Raw genomic sequence first — 21,809 nt, 5'->3', positions numbered from 1 at the left:
GAAGAGTGAAAGGAAAGTATTATGGATATTGGACCTTGTAAATGAAGGACAAAATACTCAGAGGGTCAGGAAGCAGCTCCGGACAGGGAAACGGGTCTCACGTTTCCAGCTGATAACATTTCACTATTTTATTAAAAGGTTATTGACCTGAAATCTTGTCTCCGTTTGTCCCACCAATGATGGCAAACAACCCCATGAACTGTGCTCTACTGAACTCTTCCAACATGTCCCCTTTGACCCTCACCAATTTTTATTGATGCACCATAGAAAGCATCCTATCTGGATGCATCACGGCTTGGTACGGCAACTGCTCTGCCCATGATTGCAAGAAACTGCAGAGAGTTGTGGGCACATCCCAGCGCATCACGGAAACCAGCCTCCCCTCCATGGACTGTGTCTGCACTTCCCACTGACTCGGGAAAGCAGAAAACATAATCAAAGACCCCACCCACCCTGAATATTCTCTCTTCTCCCCTCTCCCATTGGACAGAAGATATAAAAGCCTGAAAACACGTACCACCAGTCTCAAGGACAGCTTCTATCCCGCTGTTATAAGACTGTTGAATGGTTCGCTTGTATGATAAGATGAACTCTTGACTTCACAATCTACCTCATTGTGACCTTGCACCTTATTGTCTGCCTGGACTGCACTTTTTCTGTAGTGTACCACTTTATTCTGCATTCTGTTATTATTTTTACCTTGTACTACTTCAATGCACTGTGTAATGAATTGATCTGTATGGACGATATGCAAGACAAGTTTGTCACTGTACCAATAACAAACCAATTTACCAACAGTGGGGGTCAGTGCAGTTCAGAAGTCCTCTAAGTTGGATTCTTAGCCAATGTTTTGCAACTTGCAAGTTTTTCACTGTACCTCAGTACAAGTGACAATAATAAACCAATTCCAATTCCAATGTTACCTCCCCTTGAACTTGATGTCTCACCATGAGTCTACCCTAACTTCCAGGTCCCTGTTAACAACTGTACATTTGACAAACTTTTTTTAAATTTTTTTAAAAATTTTATTTACAGCATGGTAACAGGCCCTTCTGGCCCAACGAGTCCGCGCCGCCCATTAAAAAACCCAAATTAACCTACCCGTACGTCTTTGGAATGTGGGAGGAAACCGGAGCACCCGGAGGAAACCCACGCAGATGCGGGGAGAACATACAAACTCCTTACAGACAGCGACGGGAATCGAACCCCAATCGCTGGCGCTGTAATAGCGTCGCGCTAACCGCTACGTTACTGTGCTGGCGACCGGCTACCGGCGGCCCAGCGCTCCGGTGGACAAGCGGCCACCCTGGCAGTGGCTGTGCTGGGGGTGGCGGGAGGGCGTGGAGTCGTTGTGGTGACAGTGGGGGCTGGTGTGGGAGGAAGCGGCGGCGAGAGTGCGGGGCCCTGATAGCCTCTCCCTCTGCCAGGAGCTGCTGGGCCGCAGCCGCGTCCTCTGGCAGTTCCGCGGCGCTGACAGCCTGCGGCACTGGGTCGTGTCCAGCGACCGGGAGATCAGCGGCCACAGCAGTGCCCGGCTCAGCGTTGACAGCAACGGGCGCACGGCGCTGCTGTCCGGGCACCTGAGCACCGAGCCGCCCCGGGACGGCGAGACCCGCTACAGCGGCTACTGCAGCCTGAGGTCCAGGCCGCTCAAGGGTGCCTTTGACATGAAGAAGTACTATCATGGTGTACTCCCAGTTTTAGGGTTAATGTAATTCCCTCTGATTTATTCCCAATTGCAACTTTTGTCCCATTATCCTTTGCCATGTGTTGTCCAAGCTTCTCGTTTGATTTTACCTTACTACTAACTTCAACTTAGCTTTAACGATGATAATTACATGACACATTGTTTTTAACTTGGGAAAGGTTCTGTGTAGAAGCTGGAAACAGCCCAGGGAGTTTTGAGGCCACAAAAGTGAAGTGCCACTGACAAACCTTCAGATAATGTCTTTATAAAATATTGGTCAGACATTGGTCAGAGCACTGTGTGCAGTTCTGGTCACCACACTATAGGAAGGATGTGACAGGGCAGGAGAGGGTGCAGAGGGGATTCACCATGGTGTTGTCTGGGATGGAGTGTTTCATTTATGAGGGATTGGAGAGGCTGGGTCTGTTCTCCCTGGAGCAGAGGGGGTTAAGATGGGACATGATTGAGGTTTTTAAAATTATGAGGGGTATAGATAGGGTAGACTGCAGGAAACTTATCTCCATCTCAGAGGTAGATAAAGCTAGAGGATACAGATTTAGGGTAAGGGCTAAGAGACTTAGGTAGACATTTTCACCCAGAGGGCGGTGAGTACCTGGAACACACTGCCCGAGAGAGTGGTGGAAGCAGAGTCACTGTCAGCGTTTGAAAAGTATCTAGACAAACACTTGAATCAGAATCAGAATCAGGTTTATTATCACTGACACATATGACGTGAAATCTGTTGTCTTGCGGCAGCAGTACAGTGCAAAGACATACAATTACTATAAATTACAAAAATAAATAAATAGTGCAAATAAGAAAGGAATAATGAGGTAGTGTTCATGAGTTCATGGACTGTTCAGAAATCTGATGGTGGAGGGGAAGAAGCTGTTCCTGAATCAGTGAGTGTGGGTCTTCAGGCTCCTGTACCTCCTCCCCGATGGTAGTAACGAGAATAGGGTATGTCCTGGATGGCAAGGATCCTTAGTGACGGATGCTGCCTTCTTGAGGCACCGCCTCTTGAAGATGTCCTCAATGGTGGGGAGGGTTGTACCCATGATGGAGCTGGCTGAGTCTACAACCCTCTGCAGCCTCTTGCAATCCTGTGCATTGGAGCCTCCGTACCAGGCGGTGATGCAACCAGTTAGAATTCTCTCCGCTGTACATTTATAGAAATTTGTAAGGATTTACAATAATGAATAATGAATCTCCTTACATGGAAGGCTGCAGGCCAAGTGCTGGTAGATGGGATTAATATGGATGGATGCCCACTGGTCAGCGTGGACGTGGTGGGCCGAATGGCCTGTTTCCATGCTGTATGACTCTATGACACTAATTCTGTCTGTGCCAACTTTAGGAAGGGACAGGCCAGGATTGGTTCTACAGCGTGGGATGGAAGGGGAAACTCGCAGTCCGAGACCATATAAAGGTAGATCTCTATCCATCTATCTATCGAGCTATCTGTCTATCTACTGGGCTGTCTCTTCTTTCCATACATCTACCTGTCTTTGCTGTTTGAAGTTTGTTTAACGGAAGTAGGGTTTGTTCATCACTGTTCTCACAAATGCAACTCCCACAACAAAGGGTGACCTTAGCAAAGGTGGACTAAATCCTCAACAAGACACTGGGATCTTCTCTGCAGTTCCCTTCCCAAGCTTCTTCCCCTCTGCCGTCAGATTTCTGAACAGTCCATGAACCTATGAACACTACCTCGATGTTTTTTTAAGCACTATTTGTTTATTTATTTTTCTGACTTGTAATAATTTTACATCTTTGCACTGCACTGCTGCCACAAAACAATTTCACGTCATATATCAGTGATAATAAACCTGATTCTGACTCTGAATAGTCATGGAGTCACTCAGCATACAAACAGGCCCTTCGGCCCACTGTGTCTGTTCTGACCATTGACCACCCATTTACACTAATCCTACACTAATCCCATTTTATTCTCCCCACATTCCCATCAACTCCCCCCAGATTCTACCCCTCACCCACACACCGGGGGGGGGGGGGGCAATTTACAGCAGCCAATTAACCTACTGACCCGCACGTATTTGGGATGTGGGAAGAAACCGGAGCACCCAGGGGAAACCCACGCAGTCACAGGGAGAACGTGCAAACTCTGCAAGAATTGGGTGCATCATCAGAGATGCAAGGAGCAGATTAGAATTGGCCACTCTGAGATGGGAGACATTTCCCAATGAGTTCCTTCCGAAGAACCATCTACCCCACTCCTTTCTGTCCTCCTAAATTGGCTGGAGGCTCGCAATTTAGCAGGGTTACCTCTCCTGCTCAAGTTCTAGTCATAGGCGGACATACCCAGGGTATAAATGCCAAGAACGTTAGCTTCTTGCTGCAGCAGCACAGTACGTTACAAGACAAGAACAAACATAAGTAAACATAAACTTAAATTAACACAATTTAGGCATCATTTAGGCATGTGTGAAAAAACAATGTAGTGAAAACAATGAGAGAAAAAACGATGTAGTGTAAGGTAGTGTTGGGGCTTTTCAGGTCGGTTCAAGAATAGTGGGGGTCCCTAGTGATGGATGTCGCCTTCCTGAGACATCGGCTCTTGTGGATGCCCTCGACGGTGGGGAGAGCTGTACCGTGATGGAGCTGGCTGAGTCCCGCCGCTCTCTGCAGGCTCTTGAGTTCCTGTGCATTGGAGCCTCCATACCAGGCGGTGATGCAACCAGTCCGAATGCTTTCCACTGTACATCAGTAGAAGTTTGTCAGTCTTCAGTGACATGCCGAATCTTCTTAAACTTCTAAGGAAGTAAAGATGCTGGCACACCTTCTTCATGGTTGTATCTATGTACTGGGCCCAGGATAGGTCCTCTTCTCTGGTGTTACTGTAAGGTCATTTGACCAGAGTTCACAGAGGGTTCTAGGACTGGACGGGGTTGAAGACTTAGTGACCAGCTGGTTTGCAGAAAACAGTTCATCCAGAACATCAGAGTTATTAGGCACAGAGACAGGTCCTTCACCCACACTATCCATGTTGGCCATCAACCACACACTTGCACTAATCTTACACTAATCCAGTTTTATTCTCCTGATGCTTCCATTATCTCTCCCAGATTCCGCCATTCACCTGCACACCAGGGGCAATTTACAGTGTACGATTAACCTACCAACCTGTGTGACTTTGGGATGTGGCAGGAAACCGGAGCACCCGGGGGAAACCCATGTGTTCACAGGGAGAACGTGCACAGAGAAGCTCCACACAGACAGTGACAGAGGTCAGGATCAAACGCAGGTCCCTGGAGCTGTGAGGCAGTAGATCAACCAGCTGCGCCACTGTAGTTTGTTCCTGGGACAAATGATCTTATTCCAGCACTCTTGAGTGTTTTGCACATCACAGCTGCCGGTTTTAAGGTGGCTTACTGTTGGAGTCCAGAGACAGGAGGCATTTCAGTGCAGGTGATGAGGAGAATGTACCTCCAGGGTTCCATGTCATTCATAGATGTTCTCATTGTCTGACTGCAGTCCAAAGTAGTCAGTCATCCCGAGATACTTCAGGAACTCATTGTGATGTTGGGATGAGTGACAAAGCTTCAAAGTGGGAAGCATTGTAAGTGGAGGGAGCGAAAGAGAGAGGGGGGAGTAGAGAGGTTTAAGGAAGGAAGCCCAGAGCTCTGGGCCCAGCAACTGAAGGCATGGCTGCCAATGCTGAGTAAGTGGGGGAGAGAAACAGATATATTATCACTGACGTGAAATTTGTCGTGAAATTTGTTGTTTTGCGGCAGCAGTACAGTGCAAAGATATAAAAGTACTATAAATTACAAAAATAAATAGATAGTGCAAAAATAGGAGTAATGAGGCAGTGTTCATGGGTTCATGGACCGTTCAGAAATTTGATGGCGGAGGGGAAGAAGCTGTTCCTGAATCGTTGAGTGCGGGTCTTCAGGCTCCTGTACCTCCTCCCCAATGGTAGTAACGAGAAGAGGGCACGTCCCGGGTGGTGAGGGTCCTTAATGATGGATACTGCCTTCTTGATGCACCGCCGCTCGAAGATGTCCTTGATGGTGGGGAGGGTTGTGTCGGTGATGGAGCTGGCTGAGTCTACAACCCCCTGCAGCCTCTTGTGATCCTGTACATCAGAACCTCCATACCATAGTTCACAGGGGGTTCTAGGACTGGACAGGGGTGAAGAGTTGGGAGAATGTTTGGCTATGTCTTCCCTCTGGTTACTTTGCCAATTCCTTTACATCTGTTTCCGGCAGTTACCAAATGGCCAGCCACTGGAAACCCCAATAACCCTGCAATACTTTGAACACCCCAAGTAAATCTCCTCTTAACCTTCCCTGCTCAAGTAAATCTCCTCTTAACCTTCCCTGCTGTAGGGCAGGTACTTCAGCTGAGCTCTGATGAAAGAGGTACAGAAGTACCTACATTTCTATAGCTGTGTTCACATCCTAAAGCATTTGACAGCCAGTGACACATTGGCCACTGAAATGCAGGAAACTCAGCTACTCATCTGGGCACAGCAAGATCCCACACGCAACAATGTGATACTGATCAGATAGTCTGTTTTTTCAAAGCAATGTTAAGTGATGGATAAATATTGGCCCCAGCAGCCAGAGAGGTCACTTGCTCTGCTTAGAGGTAATCCACCTGAGTCAATAGGTCCTCGGTTTAATAACTTAGAGTCATAGAGTCGTACAACATGGAAATAGGCCCTTCGGCCCAACTCGTTCATGCCGACTGTGTTGCCCAACGAGCTAGTCCCATCTGCCCACATTTGGCCCACAGCCCTCTAAACATCTCCTATCCATGGACTTATCTAGATGGCTTTTAAATGTTGCTGATGTGCCCGCCTCAACCACTACTTCTGGCAGCTCGTTCCAAACACGCACCACCCTTTGCGTGAAGAAGCTGCCCCTGATGTCCCTTTTAAATCTCTTGCCTCTGATCTTAAAGCTATCCCCTCTTGTTTTTAGCTCCCCCTCCCTGGGCGAAAGACTGTGTGCTTTCACCCTGTCTATGCCCCTCATGATCTTATACACCTCTATCAGGTCACCCCTCAATCTCCTATGTTCCAGGGAATAAAGTCCTAGTCTACACACCTCCCCTTTTAACTCAGGCCCCCAAGTCCGGGCAACATCCTGGTAAATATTTTCTGCACTCTTTCTAGTTTAATAACATCTTTCCTATAACAGGGTGACCAAAACCGTGCACAATACTCCAAGTAACTTAAGAACCTCTGAAAGTGAAGCTCTCCCTCGTTGTTGCAGTGATGTCTCAGCGTAGAGTCTTGTGTTCATTGAGTGGAATTTAAAACCTGTGTTATTCACAGAGCCATGGTGAACACAGTGAGTGTTTAACTAAGTTTGGTCCACCCAGCCGTATTCAAGTGATTAAGCAAATCAGAACTTTAAAGCAAAACACAACTTGATTCCTTTTTGCTTGTGGTCATAAGTGCATCAATACCGTGGCTACAGGGGTAGGTCAGAGACTGGGCCTCCTGTAGTGAGTGGCATCCAGAGTCTGCCCACCACCACAAGTCCCTGTGAGAGAACTCCCTCCGCTTGCCTGGGGGAGTGAAGCTCCAACAGCTCTCGAGGTGCAGGACAAAGCAGCCCCTAGATTACCACTCCAAACGTTCATTCCCTCCACCACCAGTGCACAGTGTCAGTTGTACCATCTACAAAATGCACTGCGGTTAATGGTTTAGGCTAATCCGATGACACCGCCCAAACCACTGTAAGGGCTTCAGGTGGACGGGATCACCAGCCCCTGCTGGTTCCCTTCCAAGTTGCACACCGTCCCAACTTGAAAATAAATCATCACTGGGTCTAAATCCTGGAATACCCTCCCCTACGGCACCTTCACCAGAAGAACTGCAGTGGCTCAGGAGGTGCCTCACCACCAACTTTCCAAGGGCCATTAGGGATTTGGAATAAGCAGGCCTTGCCAGCAGTGCCCAGGTCCTGGAAAAAATGTATTTAAAAAGAGCTCAGCTTTCAGCTTTGATGCTTTGCCCTGATGTTTCAGTCAGTGGTAAATGATGTTTTGTGTTTTGGAGTAAAATTAATTCATAGAGTTAATAGAGTCACACAGCACGGAAACAGGCCCTTTGGCCCAACTGGTCCATGCTGACCAAGATGCCCCATCCAAGCTAGTCCCATTTGCCAGTGTTTGGCCCATAACCTTCTAAACCTTTCCAATCCATGTACCTGTCCAACTGCCTTTTAAAAGTTGTTATTGTACCTGCCTCAACCACTTCCTCTGGCAGCTCGTTCCACATACAGACCACCCTCTGTGTAAAAAAGTTGCCTCTCAAGTTCTTATTAAATCTCTCTCCTCTCACCTTAAACCTGTGCCCTCTGGTTCTTGATTCCCTGGGAAATAGACTGAGCACCCTATCTGTGCCCCTCATGATTTCATACACCTCTATAAGATCACCCCTCAGTCTCCTACGCTCCAAGGAATAAAGTCCTAGCCTGTCCAACCTCTTCCTATAACTCACTTCCTCGAGTCCCAGCAACATCCTTTCTGCACTCTTTCCAGTTTAATAACATCTTTCCTATGGCAGGGCGACCAACACCTTTTGCTCCTGAGCTGTTTCTTGCTTCTGGAAGTGTGCTCTGACGCAGAGACATTAACTATGAGCCTTGTTGCGATGCCAAATGAGACAAACATGGCAAAAAAAAAACCCTGAAGTATTCTCGAATTGCAGCAATGCTTTAATCATAGTCAACATGTTGCTATTAGGAATCTTAATTAAAGGGGGACCCACGGGATTATAATTTCACAATATTGATGTTTGCTCTGTAGATACCTTTAGGGACTTACCAAAAGAAATTTGTAGATTTATGAAATGCAGCTACTGGCAAAAGAACATAATGTTTGACAGCTGGTATAAAAAGGAAAATAGTGAAATTTGCAGTGCGTCTTCAGGGAGGATTTCTTTAAAAAACTGTGGAAAATTAGCTTTATGTCCCAGTGCTTGATATGAAAAAAAAGATGTTTCTGATTTTTTAAAGGGTTTATACCTTGTGTGGTCAGGCAACACGAGTGGATTCTGGACAAAGGACTCCCTCAGTCGTTTAACACTTAAAGCACCATCGACTATTGCAGCACAGGAGACCATTAGGCCCTGCTGTCTGCTCTGCCAGTCAGGAAAATCACAGCTGATTTGATCCTGGTCTCTGGTCCACTTTCCCAGAACCCTCGGCTTCCCCTCAGACCCAAAACCTGTCTCTCTCCTCCTTGAATAAATTGACCGACTCCACCCCCACAGATCTCAGGAGGAGAGAATTCCAAAGATTCACAACCCACTGAGAGGAGAAATTCCTCATCTGCGTCTGGTCGCCCTGTTACAGGAAGGATGTGGAAGCTTTGGAGAGGGTGCAGAAGAGGTTTGCCGGGATGCTGCCTGGATTAGAGGGCATGAGCTACAAGGAGAGGTTGGACAAACTTGGGTTGTTTTCTCTGGAGGAGCGGAGGCCAAGGGGAGACCTGATGGAAGTTCATAAGATTATAAGAGGCATAGATGGAGTAGGCAGTTTTCCCAGGGTCAAAATGTCTAATACAAGAGGGCATGCATTTAAGGTGATGGGGGAAAGTTCAAAGGAGATGTGCGGGGCAAGTTTTTTACACAGAGAGTGGTGGGTGCCTGGAATGTGCTGCCAGGGGTGGTGGTGGAGGCAGGTATAATAGAGGTGATTAAGAGGGTCTTAGATAGGCACATGAATGAGCAGAAAATGGAGGGATATGGACCATGTGCAGGCAGAAGGGATTGGGTGTCGTTAGCTTAATTAGTTCAGCAACCTCGCGGGCCGAAGGGCCTGTTCCTTTGCTGTACTTTTCTATGTACTATCTTAAATGGACTTTCACTTTGTTCTGACACTCTGCTCCCTGCTTCTAGATACCACCACAAGAGGAAATATCCTCTCAGCATCCACCTTGTCAATCCGCCTGAGAATTTGATGTTTCAATTAGACCAACCCTGGTTCTTCTAAATTTCAGGAAGTATAGGCCCATCCTGCACATCCCTTCCTCTTAAAGCAATGTCTTCACTCCAGGAAGTTACATAATGAATCTTCGTAAATGGTAATTGGTTTATTATTGTCATATGTACCGAGATACAATTAAAAGCTTTTGTTTGCTTGCCACCCAGACAGATCATTCCGTACATAAGTACATCGAGGTAGTAAAAAGGAAAAACGGAATGCAGAATGTAGTGTTACAGTTACAGAGAAAGTACAGTGCAGGTAGACAAATAAAGTGCACGGGATATGACGAGGTAGATTGGGAGATCAAGAGTTCATCCTTCTGGTGTAAGACGTCCATGCAAGAGTCTAATAACAGCATGATGAAAGGTGTCCTTGAACCTGGTGGTACGTGCTTTCTGGCTTTTGTATCTTCTGCCCGATGGGAGGGGGGAGAAGAGGCAATGTCCAGGGTGGGTGGGGTCTTTGATCATGTTGGCTGCCTTTCTATGCAGTGGGGTCTGCATCCTATCCAAGTATATTCCTGGTAAATAAGAACAAAATTCCGTGTGGTGCTCCAGGTGTGGTCTCACATTCACCCTGTTCAGATGTAGTGAGAGTTCCCTATTTTTACATCCTATCCCACTTACAATGAAGACCAACATTCCATTTCCCTTGCTAACTGCTCACACACTAACTGTGTGTGTTTTATACACAGGACATCCTGATCACTCTGTCTGTAGCATTCTGTAGTCTCTCTCTGCATAAACAATATTTAGCTTTTCTATTCTTCCTGCCAAGCTGGAGAACATCACCCTCCCCAAATTGTACTCCATCTGACAACTTTTTGCCAAGTAGCTTAACCTCTCTTTATCCCTTCATAATTTGCTTTTCTATCAACTAAGTGAATGCGGAAAGAGTGCAGAGCAGATTTACGAGGATGTTGCCAGGACTCGCGGGCCTGAGTTACAGGGAGAGGTTGGCCAAGTGAAGTCTTTATTCCTTGGAGCATAAGAGAATGAGGGGCGAAATTATCATGATGTTTAAAATTACAAAAGGCACAGATGCTAACGGTCTTTTCCCCAGGGTAGGGGAGTCCAAAACTAGGGGGCATAGGTTTAGGGTGAGAAGGGAAAAAGACCTGAGGGGCAACGTTTTCACGCAGAGGGTGGTGAGTATACGGAACGAGCTGCCAGAGGAAGTGGGTGAGGCAGGTACAACAGCATCATTTAAGGAGCACTTGGATAGGTACGTGGAGGGGTGTGGCTTGGAGGGATATGGGCCGAACGCAGGAAATTGGGACGAGCTGGGTGGGCACTGTGGTCAGCATGGACTGGTTGGGCCGAAGGGCCTTTATCTGTGCTGTATTGCTCTATGGCCCAATGAATGCAGCTACAACATACTTGGTCCTTTCATCTAAGTCACAGTAACTAGTTGGGGCCCCAGCACTGACCCCCATCGAACCCCACTTCTTACAACTGTCCAACCTGTAACTGGCCAATGTATCCCAATCTTATGATTCCTGCTGGTTAGCCAGCTCCTATCCATGTCAATATATCACTTGTAATGCCTTAATTTCTTACCTGGAGCAGAACATTCTTTGGGTAAAGCCTTTTGGAAAGCCAAATACATTACATCTACTGCGTCCCCTTGCTCAGAGAACTCTAATAAACATGATTTTCCGTTCATAAAACCATGTTGTCTGCATAAGTGTCCTTCTGGTATTTCCTTAATAAGAAAGCGTATTCTTTGATGACCATTTTTGGGGCAGGAAGGCTGATACCTGTGGGGTTCTACAGAGCTTGTTACTTGGCCTGTTGCTTTTTGTGGTCTGTGTGAATATTTCATAGAAAAATGAAGGGTGCATGATCAGGATGTTTGATGGTATTGGAATAGGTTTATCATTGTTACGTGTACCAAGATACAGTGAAAAGCTTTTGTTTTGCGTGCCATCTGGACAGATCATTCCATACATAAATACATGGAATAGTACAAAAGCAAAAACAAAAACAGAATGTAGAATATAGTGTTGCAGTTACAGAGAAAGTGCAGTGCAGGCAGACAACAAGGTGCAAGGGCCATGACAAGGTAGATTGGGAGATCAAGAATTCATTTTTTAGCGTATGAGAGGTCCGTTCAAGATAACAGTGGGATAGAAGCTGTCCTTGAGCCTGGTGGTTCGTGTTCTTCTTCTTCTGCCCCATGGAAGGGGGGAGGAGAGAGAATGACCAAGGTGTGAGGGGTCCTTGGTTATGTTGGCTGCTTTCTCAAGGTAGTGGGAAGTGTGGACAGAGTCCATGAAGGGGAGGCTGGTTTGTGCGATGGACTGGACTGTGTCCACAACTCTCTGCAATTTCTTGTGGTCTTGGGCAGAGCAGTTGCTGTACCAAGCTGTGATGCATCCAGATCGGATGTTTTCTATGGTGCGTCTGTAAGCATCGGTGAGGGTCAGTGCGGACATGCCGAATTTCCTCAGCCTTCTGAGGAAGTAGAGGCGCTGATGTGCTTTCTTGGCCGTAGTGTCCACATGACTGGACCGGTGCAAATTGGTGGTGACATTACTGGAGGGTTGATGAGGGGAATGTAGTCGATGTGGTGTACATGGACTTCCAGAAGGCTTTTGATAAGGTGCCACACAACGGTCTTATCAGCAAAGCTGAAGCACAAGGCATGAAATGAACATTAATACAATGGACATGAAGTTGACTAAGGAACAGGCAACATAGGGTGGTGGTAAATGGTTGTTTATTGGACTAGAGGAAGGTGTGTAATTGTGTTCCCTGGGGATTGGTGATGACACACAGTTCTGTACATCAGGGAAACCAGCCTCCCCTCCATGGACCCCGTCAACACTTCTTGCTTCCTCGGTAAATCAGCCAACATAATCAAAGACCCCTCCCACCCCAGACATTCTCTCTTCTCACCCCTTCCATCAGGCAGAAGATACAAAAGCCTGAAAGCACGTACCACCACGTTCAAGAACAGCTTCTATCCCGCTGTTATAAGACTATTGAACGGTCCCCTTGTACAATAAGATGGACTCTTGACCTTCTGATCTACCTTGTTATGCCTTACTGTCTGCCTGCACTGCACTTTCTCTGTAATACTTTATTCTGTTATTGTTTTCCTTTGTACTACCTCAATGCACTGATGTGATGAAATGATCTGTATGGATGGCATTCAAAACAAAGTTTTTCACTGTACCTCAGTCCATGTGACAATAATAAGCTAATTCACCAATTTACCAACAGTAGTTTTTATCAATTTCAGTGACCAAGATGAGGGTGTAAACCACAATATTTAAATTTGTAGATGACACAAAACTTGGCAGTATTGTAAACTGTGTCCAGGGCAGTGAGGGATTTGCAACAGGTTGCTGGAATGGACAGAAACACAGCAGATGAAGTTTAATGTGGAGAAATGTGAGGTGATGAATCTTAGTAGGAAGAATGAGGAGAGGGAGCAGAGGGACGTTGGAGGTGTAAGCGTATAAGTCATTGAAAGTGGCAGGGTAGTCTGAGTAAAAGGTTAACAATTCTGGGCTTTATCAATGGAGTCATAGAGTAATACAGCAACAGATACAGGCCCTTCAGCCCAACCAGTCTATGCCGACCACGGTGCCCACCCAATTTCCTGCGTTCGGCCCATATCCCTCCAAGCCCCGCCCCTCCATGTACCTATCCAAGTGCTTCTTAAATGATACTGTTGTACCTGCCTCACCCACTTCCTCTGGCAGCTCGTTCCATATACTCACCACCCTCTGTGTGCAAAAGTTGCCCCTCAGATCCCTTTCAAATCTTTCCCCTCTCACCCTAAACCTATGCCCCCTAGTTTTGGACTCCCCTACCCTGGGAAAAAGACTGTTACCGTCCACCTTTTCTATGCCTCTCATAATTTTTAACACTTCTGAAGGTCACTGGGAATTCATACTGCACCTTAATAAACCTCTGGTCTGTCCTCAGCTAGAGTATTGTGTTCATTCTGGTTGACTCATTCTAGGCAGGGTTTGAAGGTGTTAATCAGGGGCCAGAAAGGAAGTGGGGAGTGGTTTATGGGTGAGGGACTATAGTTCCAGAGATAGGTCAGAGACTCTTTTCTTTGGAGGCTGAGAGGAGATTTGGTGGAAGTATATAAAACGATGAGAGGTCTGGATGGAGTGAATGGGGAGACGGTTCCCATTGGCAGAGGGGTCAAAGACTAGAGGGTATAGGTCAAAACTAAAGGAGAAGTGATATAAGAGTGACACTGGGGGAGAAAGTTTTTCCCGCAGCAAATGGTTAGAATCGGAATGCATTGCCTTCAGATGTGGTGGTAGCAGGTTCCATTGTGGCTCTCAAGAGGGAACTGGATGAACATCTGGAGGAGGAGAACCTGCAAGGCTTCGGAGAAGAGACCAGGGCTTAGAACTAGTGAATTGTTCTGATAGAGAGCCATCATGGGAACTATGGGCTGAATGGCCTTGTTCTGTGCTGTAACTGTTCAATGATTCTGTGTTTGTAGATGATGCAAAAAGTGGCTCTGGGGTTCACAGTAAGCAGAGAAGCTTTAGACTGTGAGAGGAGTCAGTTGGGTAAAAGATTACAAAATGCAATTTAACTCAGAGCAGCATGAGATCCAAGTCAAAAAGTCAAAGTTGAGTTTATTGTCATCTGCACAAGTTCATGTATGCTCAGGTGCAATGGAAAACTTGCTTGCACCAACATCACAGGCATGCGGCATCATGTAAGCTGTATTCACAGGTAAAACATAAATTATACACAATTTTTACAGGAAAGGAAACAAGTAGAACAAAAAAACAAAGTCCATTTTAGTGCAAAGTGATCAAAGTGGTCACAGTGTTGCTGTACTGAGGTAGTGATTAGGGTTGTGCAGGTTGGTTCAAGAACCGAATGGTTGAAGGCAAGTAGCTGTTCTTGAACCTGGTGGTGTGCGACTTCAGGCTTCTGTACCTGTGGCCCGGATGGTGGGGATCTTTGATGATGGATGTTGTCTTCTTGAGGCAGTGCATTTAGGTAGGTGCTACAAGGACAAGAGAATGTACAATAAATGGGAGAATATTGAAAGGTGTGGAGGAACAGAGGGAGCATTTACCTACACTTCTCGCTGCCTCGGTAAAGCAGCCAGCCTAATCAAAGGCCCCAACCACCCCACACATTCTTGCTTTATCCCCCTCCCATCGGGCAGAAGATACAAAAGCCTGAAAGCGCGTACCACCAGGCTCAAGGACAGCTTCTATCCCGCTGTTATAAGACTATTGAATGGTTCCCTAGTACGATAAGATGGACTCTTGACCTCACAATCTACCTCATTATGACCTTGCACCTTATTGTCTGCCTGCACTGCACTTTCTCTGTAACTGTAACACTTTATTCTGCATTCTGTTATTGTTTTCCCTTGTACTACCTCAATGCACTGATGTGATGAATTGATTTGTATGAACGGTATGCAAGGCAAGTTTTTCACTGTACCTTGCTACATGTGACCAATTCCGATTCCAATGCATCCATGGATTCTTCAAGGTAACAAAACAGGTTGGTGATGTACTTAAGAAAGAATAAGAAGGCTTTGCTTTTTAATGGAATGCAAGAGCAGGGAGACACTAGAAACTACAGCAGCTCTATAGAACTCTGGTTAGGCCATACTTGGAGTATTGTGTTCAGTTGTGGTTGCCTCATTATAGGAAGGATGTGGAAGCTTTAGAGAGGGTGCAGAGGAGGTTTACCAGGATGTTGCCTGGATTGGAGAGCATGTCTTATGAGAATAGGTTGAGTGAGCTGGGGCTTTTCTCTTTGGAGAGGAGGAGGATGAGAGGTGACTTGACAGAAGCGTATAAGATGATAAGAGCATAGATCGAGTGGACAGTCAGGATACTTTTTCCCAGTGTGACGATGGCTAACATGAGGGAACATAATTTTAAGGTGATTGGAGGAAAGTTTAGGGGAGATGTCAGAGGTAGGTTCTTTACACAGAGAGTGGTGGGTGCCTGCCAGGGGTGGTGGTAGAGGCTGATACAATAGGGACATTTAAAAGACTCAGACAGGCACATGGATGTAAGAAAAATGGAGGGTTATGGGTTGTGTAGGAGGGAGGGGTTCGATTGATCATGGAGTAGGTTTATATAAGTCAGTACAACATCGTGGGCCGAAGGACTTGTACTGTGCTGTAGTGTTCTATGTTCTACAACCAGTTAGGCTACAGCTACAGTTCTGGTCACCACGTTACAGGAACGGTGTGATTGCACTGGAGAGGGTGCAGAGGAGATTTATGTTGCCAGCGCTGGAAAATTGAAGCCACGGGGGTTGGAGAGGCTGGGGTTGTTCTCTTTGAAACAGAAGAGGGAATAATTAATTATGGGGTATAAATTTATGAGGGGGTTTGTATAGAGAAAGCAGGAAGGACCTATCTCCCTCAGTAAAGGGACATAAAACCAAGGGGCAGATATTTAAAGTAATCGGTAGCAGGGTTGGAGGGGGAGAGGAGGAAAGATTTTTCTCCCCCAGAAGGTGGTGGGGGTCTGGAAAGGGTGGGAGAGGCAGAGACAGAGACCCCTGTCACATTTACACAGTCCTGGGATGTGGATATGAAGGGCCGTGACCTGCAGGGTTACAGACTCCATGCTGGAGAATGGGATAAGGCTGGTACAGACTCAAAGGGCTGAATGGTCTCCTGGGCAGTAATATTTCAATGCGTGGATTTGCAGCATTTTGCAGTGGCAGATCTCAGGCTAAACATCTGCAACCCCCTGCTTTCCGTCTCTCTCTTTACCTGAACAAGGCCATCACACACGGTCTTTGCATGCACTTAGACCTCTCCAGAAGGAAGGGAACTTTGGACGATTACAGCCAATGCATCCACTTTTCCTGCAGCTACTTTTGAGACTTTAGGAAGCAGGCCTTGAGATGCAGGGATGTGTCAGCCTTTAGTCCCATTAGTTTGCCAAGTATCTTTACTCTGGTGACAGAAACTGGCTTAAGGTACCCCTCCCTCCACCCACATCGACTAATATCGGAAAGCTTTTAGTGTCTTCTACCGTGAAGACAGACACAAAATATTTATTCAAAGTCTCTGCCGTTTCCTTATTTCCTATTATTAATTCCCCTGTCACATCCTCGAGGGAATCAATGTTTATTTTAACAATTCTCTTCTTTTCTGTACTTGAAGAATCCCATACTGTCTTTTCTTATACATTCCTGCAAGTTTTGTCTCACGATGTATTTCTTCCCGGTTCATTTTTGTTTAGTTGTCCTTCGATGTGACTGAAACTTTCCCAGTCTTTTGGGCCGCGCTAATCCTTGCAACATTGTCCGCCCTTTCATTCAGAGCGGAGACACAAGTGACCGCAGATACTGGAATGTGGGGCAACACACAAGATGCTGGCAGATGAAGGGTCTCGACCTGAAACGTTGACCCTCCACAGATGCTGCCTGACCTGCTGAGTTCTTCCAACATCTTGTGTGTTGAGCCTATTCTCTCAGTTTGATACCATCTTCAACTAACCTGATTAGCCATGGGTGTTGCTAGAGGGATGCCTTTTGGCCCATCACGCCTGTGCTAGCTCTTTGAGAAAGCTCTCCAATTAGCTCAATGCTCCACAATCTTTCCCCTGCAGCTCTACCATTTATTCCTGCTTCCAAACACTGCATACCCCTTCTGAAAGTTCGTGTTGAATCTGCTTCCACTGCCCTTTCATACAGCATGGAAATGGGTCCCTCAGCCCAACTACTCTGTGTCAACCAACATGCTCATCCAAGCTGGTCCCATTTGTCCACATTTGGCCCATAACTTCTAAACCTTTCCTATCCATGTACCTGGCCAAGTATCTTTTAAAAGTTGTTAATGTACCTGCTTCAACCACTTCCTCTGGCAGCTCGTTCCATATACAGACCACCCTCTGGGTAAAATAGTTGCCCCTCAAGTTCCTGTTAAATCTCTCCCCTCTCACCTTAAACCTGTGCCCTCTAGTTCTTGATTCGCCAACCCTGGGAAAAAGACTGAGTGCATTCACCCTAGCTATTTCATTCAGCACTCCCTGGACCACTGCAACTCACTGTGCAAGAAAATTATCCTGATCTCCCTGCTCAAGTTCTTGATCCAGTTACCTTGAATTTGTGCCTTTATTATATTGCACACTGTCAGATGTATCCTCAGTAATTTCAAAGGACAATATCTCCATTATTGTGTTACATATTGATTATGCTGGCTGCTTTCCTGAGGCAGCAGGGAGTGTAGATGGAGTCAACGGAGGGGAGGCTGGTTTCCGTAATGCACTGGGCTGCGTTCACAACTCTCTGCAATCTCTTGCGGTCTTGGACAGAGCAGTTGCCGTACCAAGCTGTGATGCATCTGGATAGGATGCTTTCTGTGGTGCATCAGTAAAAATTGGTGAGAGTCATCGGGGACATGCTGAATTTCCTTAGCCTTCTGAGGAAGTAGAGGCACTGGTGAGCTTTCTTGGCTGTGGCGTCCACGTGGTTGGACCAGGACAAGCTTTGGTGATATGTTCACCTAGGAACTTGAAGCCCTCAACCATCTCCACCCCAGCACCGTTGATATAGACCCGGACATATACTCTGCCCCGCTTTCTGAAGTCAATAACCAGCTCCTTCACTTGCTTAATCAATGACCCCTTCCCTCCTGGTCATTCACTCTTCTCCCTTCTCCTGTTGGGCAGAAGATGCAAAAGCTTGAGAGTATGTACCACCAGGGTCAAGAACAACACCCAGCCCGCTGTTTTCTCTTGAATTGACCTCTCATATGCTAAAAGGTGAACTCTTGATCTCCCAATCTACCTCGCCATGGCCCTTGCACTTTATTTGTCTACCTGCACTGCACTTTCTCTGTAACTGTAATACTACATTCTGCATTCTGTTTTCCTTTTTACTACCTCAATGTATTGATGTACGGAACGATCTTTCTGAATGGTACGCAAACAAAAGTTTTTCACTGTATCTCAGTACATGCGACAATAAACCAATAACAATACCAAAATTGATAGCACTTGGAGTGGAAGGGGGTGGTAGGAGACCAGCTTTTAAGAATTCTATGCACGTACGTTGGAGTAGGAAGAGGCCATTCAGCCCATCGTGCCTGAAACATTGATTAAGATCATGGCTGATCTGTACCTAATTCCATAACAAAATCAGAGAGTGTTTCTGGTGAGACTTCCCAATTTCTTTTGTCAGAGACTAACCCAACTCTCCCAGTAGAACCAGTCCCTTCCTATTCACAATATTAATCCCTTTCAAATGTTGGGACTGTACATGATTGCGCCACTTGTAATGTTACATATTCCAGTGAGAAGCCTTGGTTCAATACTCCCATGCAGGTACAGTAAGCAATTAGGAAGCTGAATGGTATGTTGGCATTTATTACAAGAGGATTTAGATAAGATAAGATGAGATAAGATCTCTTTATTAGTCACATGTACATCGAAACACACAGTGAAATGCATCTTTTGCGTAGTGATTTGGGGGGCGGCCCGCAAGTCTCGCCACGCTTCAGGCGCCAACATAGCACGCCCACAACTTCCTAACCCGTACGTCTTTGGAATGTGGGAGGAAACCGGAGCACCCGGAGGAAACCCACGCAGTCACGGGGAGAACGTACAAGAGTGAGATGTCTTGTTCCATTTATTTAGGACCCCAGTGAGACCACCTCTGGAACATTGTGTACAGGTCTGGTCTGCTTACCTAAGGAAGACTATGGTTGTGAAGCAAAGATTCACTGGTTAGATATCTGGGATGGCGTGTTTGTTGTATTAAGAGAGATTAAGATTGAGTATAGAAGTTGGGACGTTATGTTGCAGTTGTACAAGACGTTGGTGAGGCCGCATTTGGAATATTGTGTTCAGCTTTGGTTATCCTGCTGTAGGAAAGATGCCATTAAGCTGGACAGAGTGCAGAGGAGATTTACGAGGATGTTGCCGAGACTCGAGGGACTGAGTTATGGAGAGAGGTTGAGCAGGTTGGGACTTTTTTCAATGAAGCATAGAAGACCGAGGGCTGACCTTACAGAGTTGTATAAAATCATGAAGGGCATAGACGGGGTGAATGCGCACGGTCTTTTTCCCAGGGTTGGGGAATCAAGAACTAGAGGACATAGGTTGAAGGTGAGAGGGGAGAGATTTAATAGGAACCTGATGTGCAACTTGGTCCATATCTGGAACAAGCTGCAGGAGGAAGTGGTTGAGGCAGGAACGTTAACAGCATTTAAAAGGTACTTGGACAGGTACATGGATAGGAAAGGTTTAGAGGAATATGGGAATCTTGGTCAGCATGGACCAGTTGGGCTGAAGGGCCTGTTTCTGTGCTGTATGACTCTGTGACTCTAAAAGGATCAGGCCTACACACGAGTTTGGAAGGATGGGAAGTGATTCCACTGAAACATGCAAAATTCTTTTCGGCCTTGATGAGATTGATGAGGGGAGGATGTTTCCTAAGGCTGGGGTGTCTAGAACCAGTGGTCACGGTCTCAGAATAGCAAGGCAGAGATGAGAAGAAATTTCTTTGCTCAGGAAACTTCAGAATTCTCTCCCCAGGAGGCTGTGGCGGCTCACTCACTAAGTGTATTCAGACAGAGATCGATTTCTTTATATTAAGGCAATCTACAAAGAACCTACAAATAAATATCTCCCTCCTCTTTAAATACCCTCAATGTTCCAGCCTCCACAACCTGCTGTAGCAAATTCCAGAGGTTCACCACCCTTTGCTGGAAGAAGTTCCTATGTACCTCAGTTTTAAATGACCACCCCCTAATGTAACCATGCCCCTTCGATCGAGCTTCTCCCACTGGTGGAAACACCTTGACATATCCCCTATCACTTCCTTAAATGTTTCAATAGGATCACCCCTCATTGTTCTAAGTTCCAAAGATAGGACAACCTTATTATCCCAGGAATTTGCTTGGAGAAGCTCTTCTGGACTCCGTCTGCTGGGATATCCATTCTTAATTAAGGGCACCAAAACTATACGCTGTTACTGTCAAAAGGGACTCAAAGTCCCTTGTATAATCAACCCTTGTTATCTTCCTGTTGTCTGCATCCTTATCATCAACCACACAGTGTACACCTTTGAGGGGCATAGATAGGGTGAATGCACTCAGTCTTTATCCCAGAGTTGGGGCATCAAGAACTAGAGGACATGGATTTAAGGTGAGAGGGGAGAGATTTAAGAAGAACATGAGGGGTGACTTTTTTACACTAAGGGTGGTATATATGTGGAATCAGCTGCCAGAGGAAGTGGTTGAGGCAGGTACAATAACAAAAAGACAGTTGGACAAGAAAGGTTTAGAAGGTTACAGGCCAAACGCTGGCAAATGGGACTAGCTTGGATAGGGCATCTTGGTTGTCATGGACCAGTTGGGCCGAAGGGCCTGTTTGCATACTGTATGTGTCTATGACCTTTAGTTATTTTTACCACTTATTACAATGCAGGAGGTGGACATTCAACACGTCAGGTACATCAGAGAACACGAGAAAGTAGGAGCACTCGGCCCCTCAAGCCTACCCTTCTATTCAATATGATCATGGATGATCTGCCCCAGGCCTCAACACTTCTGGCGCCAGTTCCCCAGAGCCCTCGATTCCCCAATCTTTCAACCTCCACCTGAAGTTCCTCCAATGATCTAGAATCCACAACCCTCTGAGGTAGAGAATTCCAGAGATTCGCCATCCTCTGTGAGAAGTTGTCACGTACCTCAGTTTTAAACAACCTCCCCTAATCTTGTAACTACATCTCCTCCTTTGAGATTCTCCCACTGGTGGAAACATCTCAACATTTGGTATTGGTTTATTATTGTCACTTGTACCGAGGTACAGTGAAAAACTTGTCTTGCACACCGATCGTACAGGTCAATTCATTACACAGTGCAGTTACATTGAGTTAGTACAGAGTGCATTGAGGTAGTACAGGTAAAAACAATAACAGTACAGAGTAAAGTGTCACAGCTACAGAGAAAGTGCAGTGCAATAAGGTGCCAAGGTCACAACAAAGTCTGCCCTATCTTGCCCCCTCAGGATCTTATATCTCACCCCAGAGCAATCCATCAGTTCCATTCCCCCCCTCCTTAGTTCCCTGTAGCCCTGTACCTTTTCCCTCACACACACCCATCCACTCCCCTTTGATTTCTTTGCCACTTCTTACCCACACTAGGGGCAACTTACCGCAGCCAATTAACCTATC

The 21,809-nt window shown here is 46.2% G+C and overlaps 1 protein-coding gene across 8 annotated transcripts in view; it reads left to right on the top strand.

The window, feature by feature from the left end:
• The window catches only part of LOC127574546 (zinc finger protein 521), a 491,122-nt gene that overhangs the window by 248,818 nt on the left and 220,495 nt on the right, over positions 1–21,809 (top strand). For 5 of the 8 annotated variants that reach the window (XM_052023605.1, XM_052023603.1, XM_052023602.1 and 2 more), the window contains one exon: positions 3,045–3,116. The exons of the other annotated variants lie outside the window; for them this stretch is intronic. In XM_052023605.1, coding sequence (XP_051879565.1) covers positions 3,045–3,116 — 72 coding nt within the window. The remainder of the gene's footprint in view (positions 1–3,044; positions 3,117–21,809) is intronic. 8 annotated transcript variants of the gene reach the window in all.

This window comes from Pristis pectinata, chromosome 9 (assembly GCF_009764475.1).
Source record: "Pristis pectinata isolate sPriPec2 chromosome 9, sPriPec2.1.pri, whole genome shotgun sequence".
In the NCBI taxonomy this organism is placed as follows: Eukaryota; Metazoa; Chordata; class Chondrichthyes; order Rhinopristiformes; family Pristidae; genus Pristis; species Pristis pectinata.
Note: the sequence above shows the minus strand (reverse complement) of the source record. Positions and strands in the feature narration are given on the sequence as shown.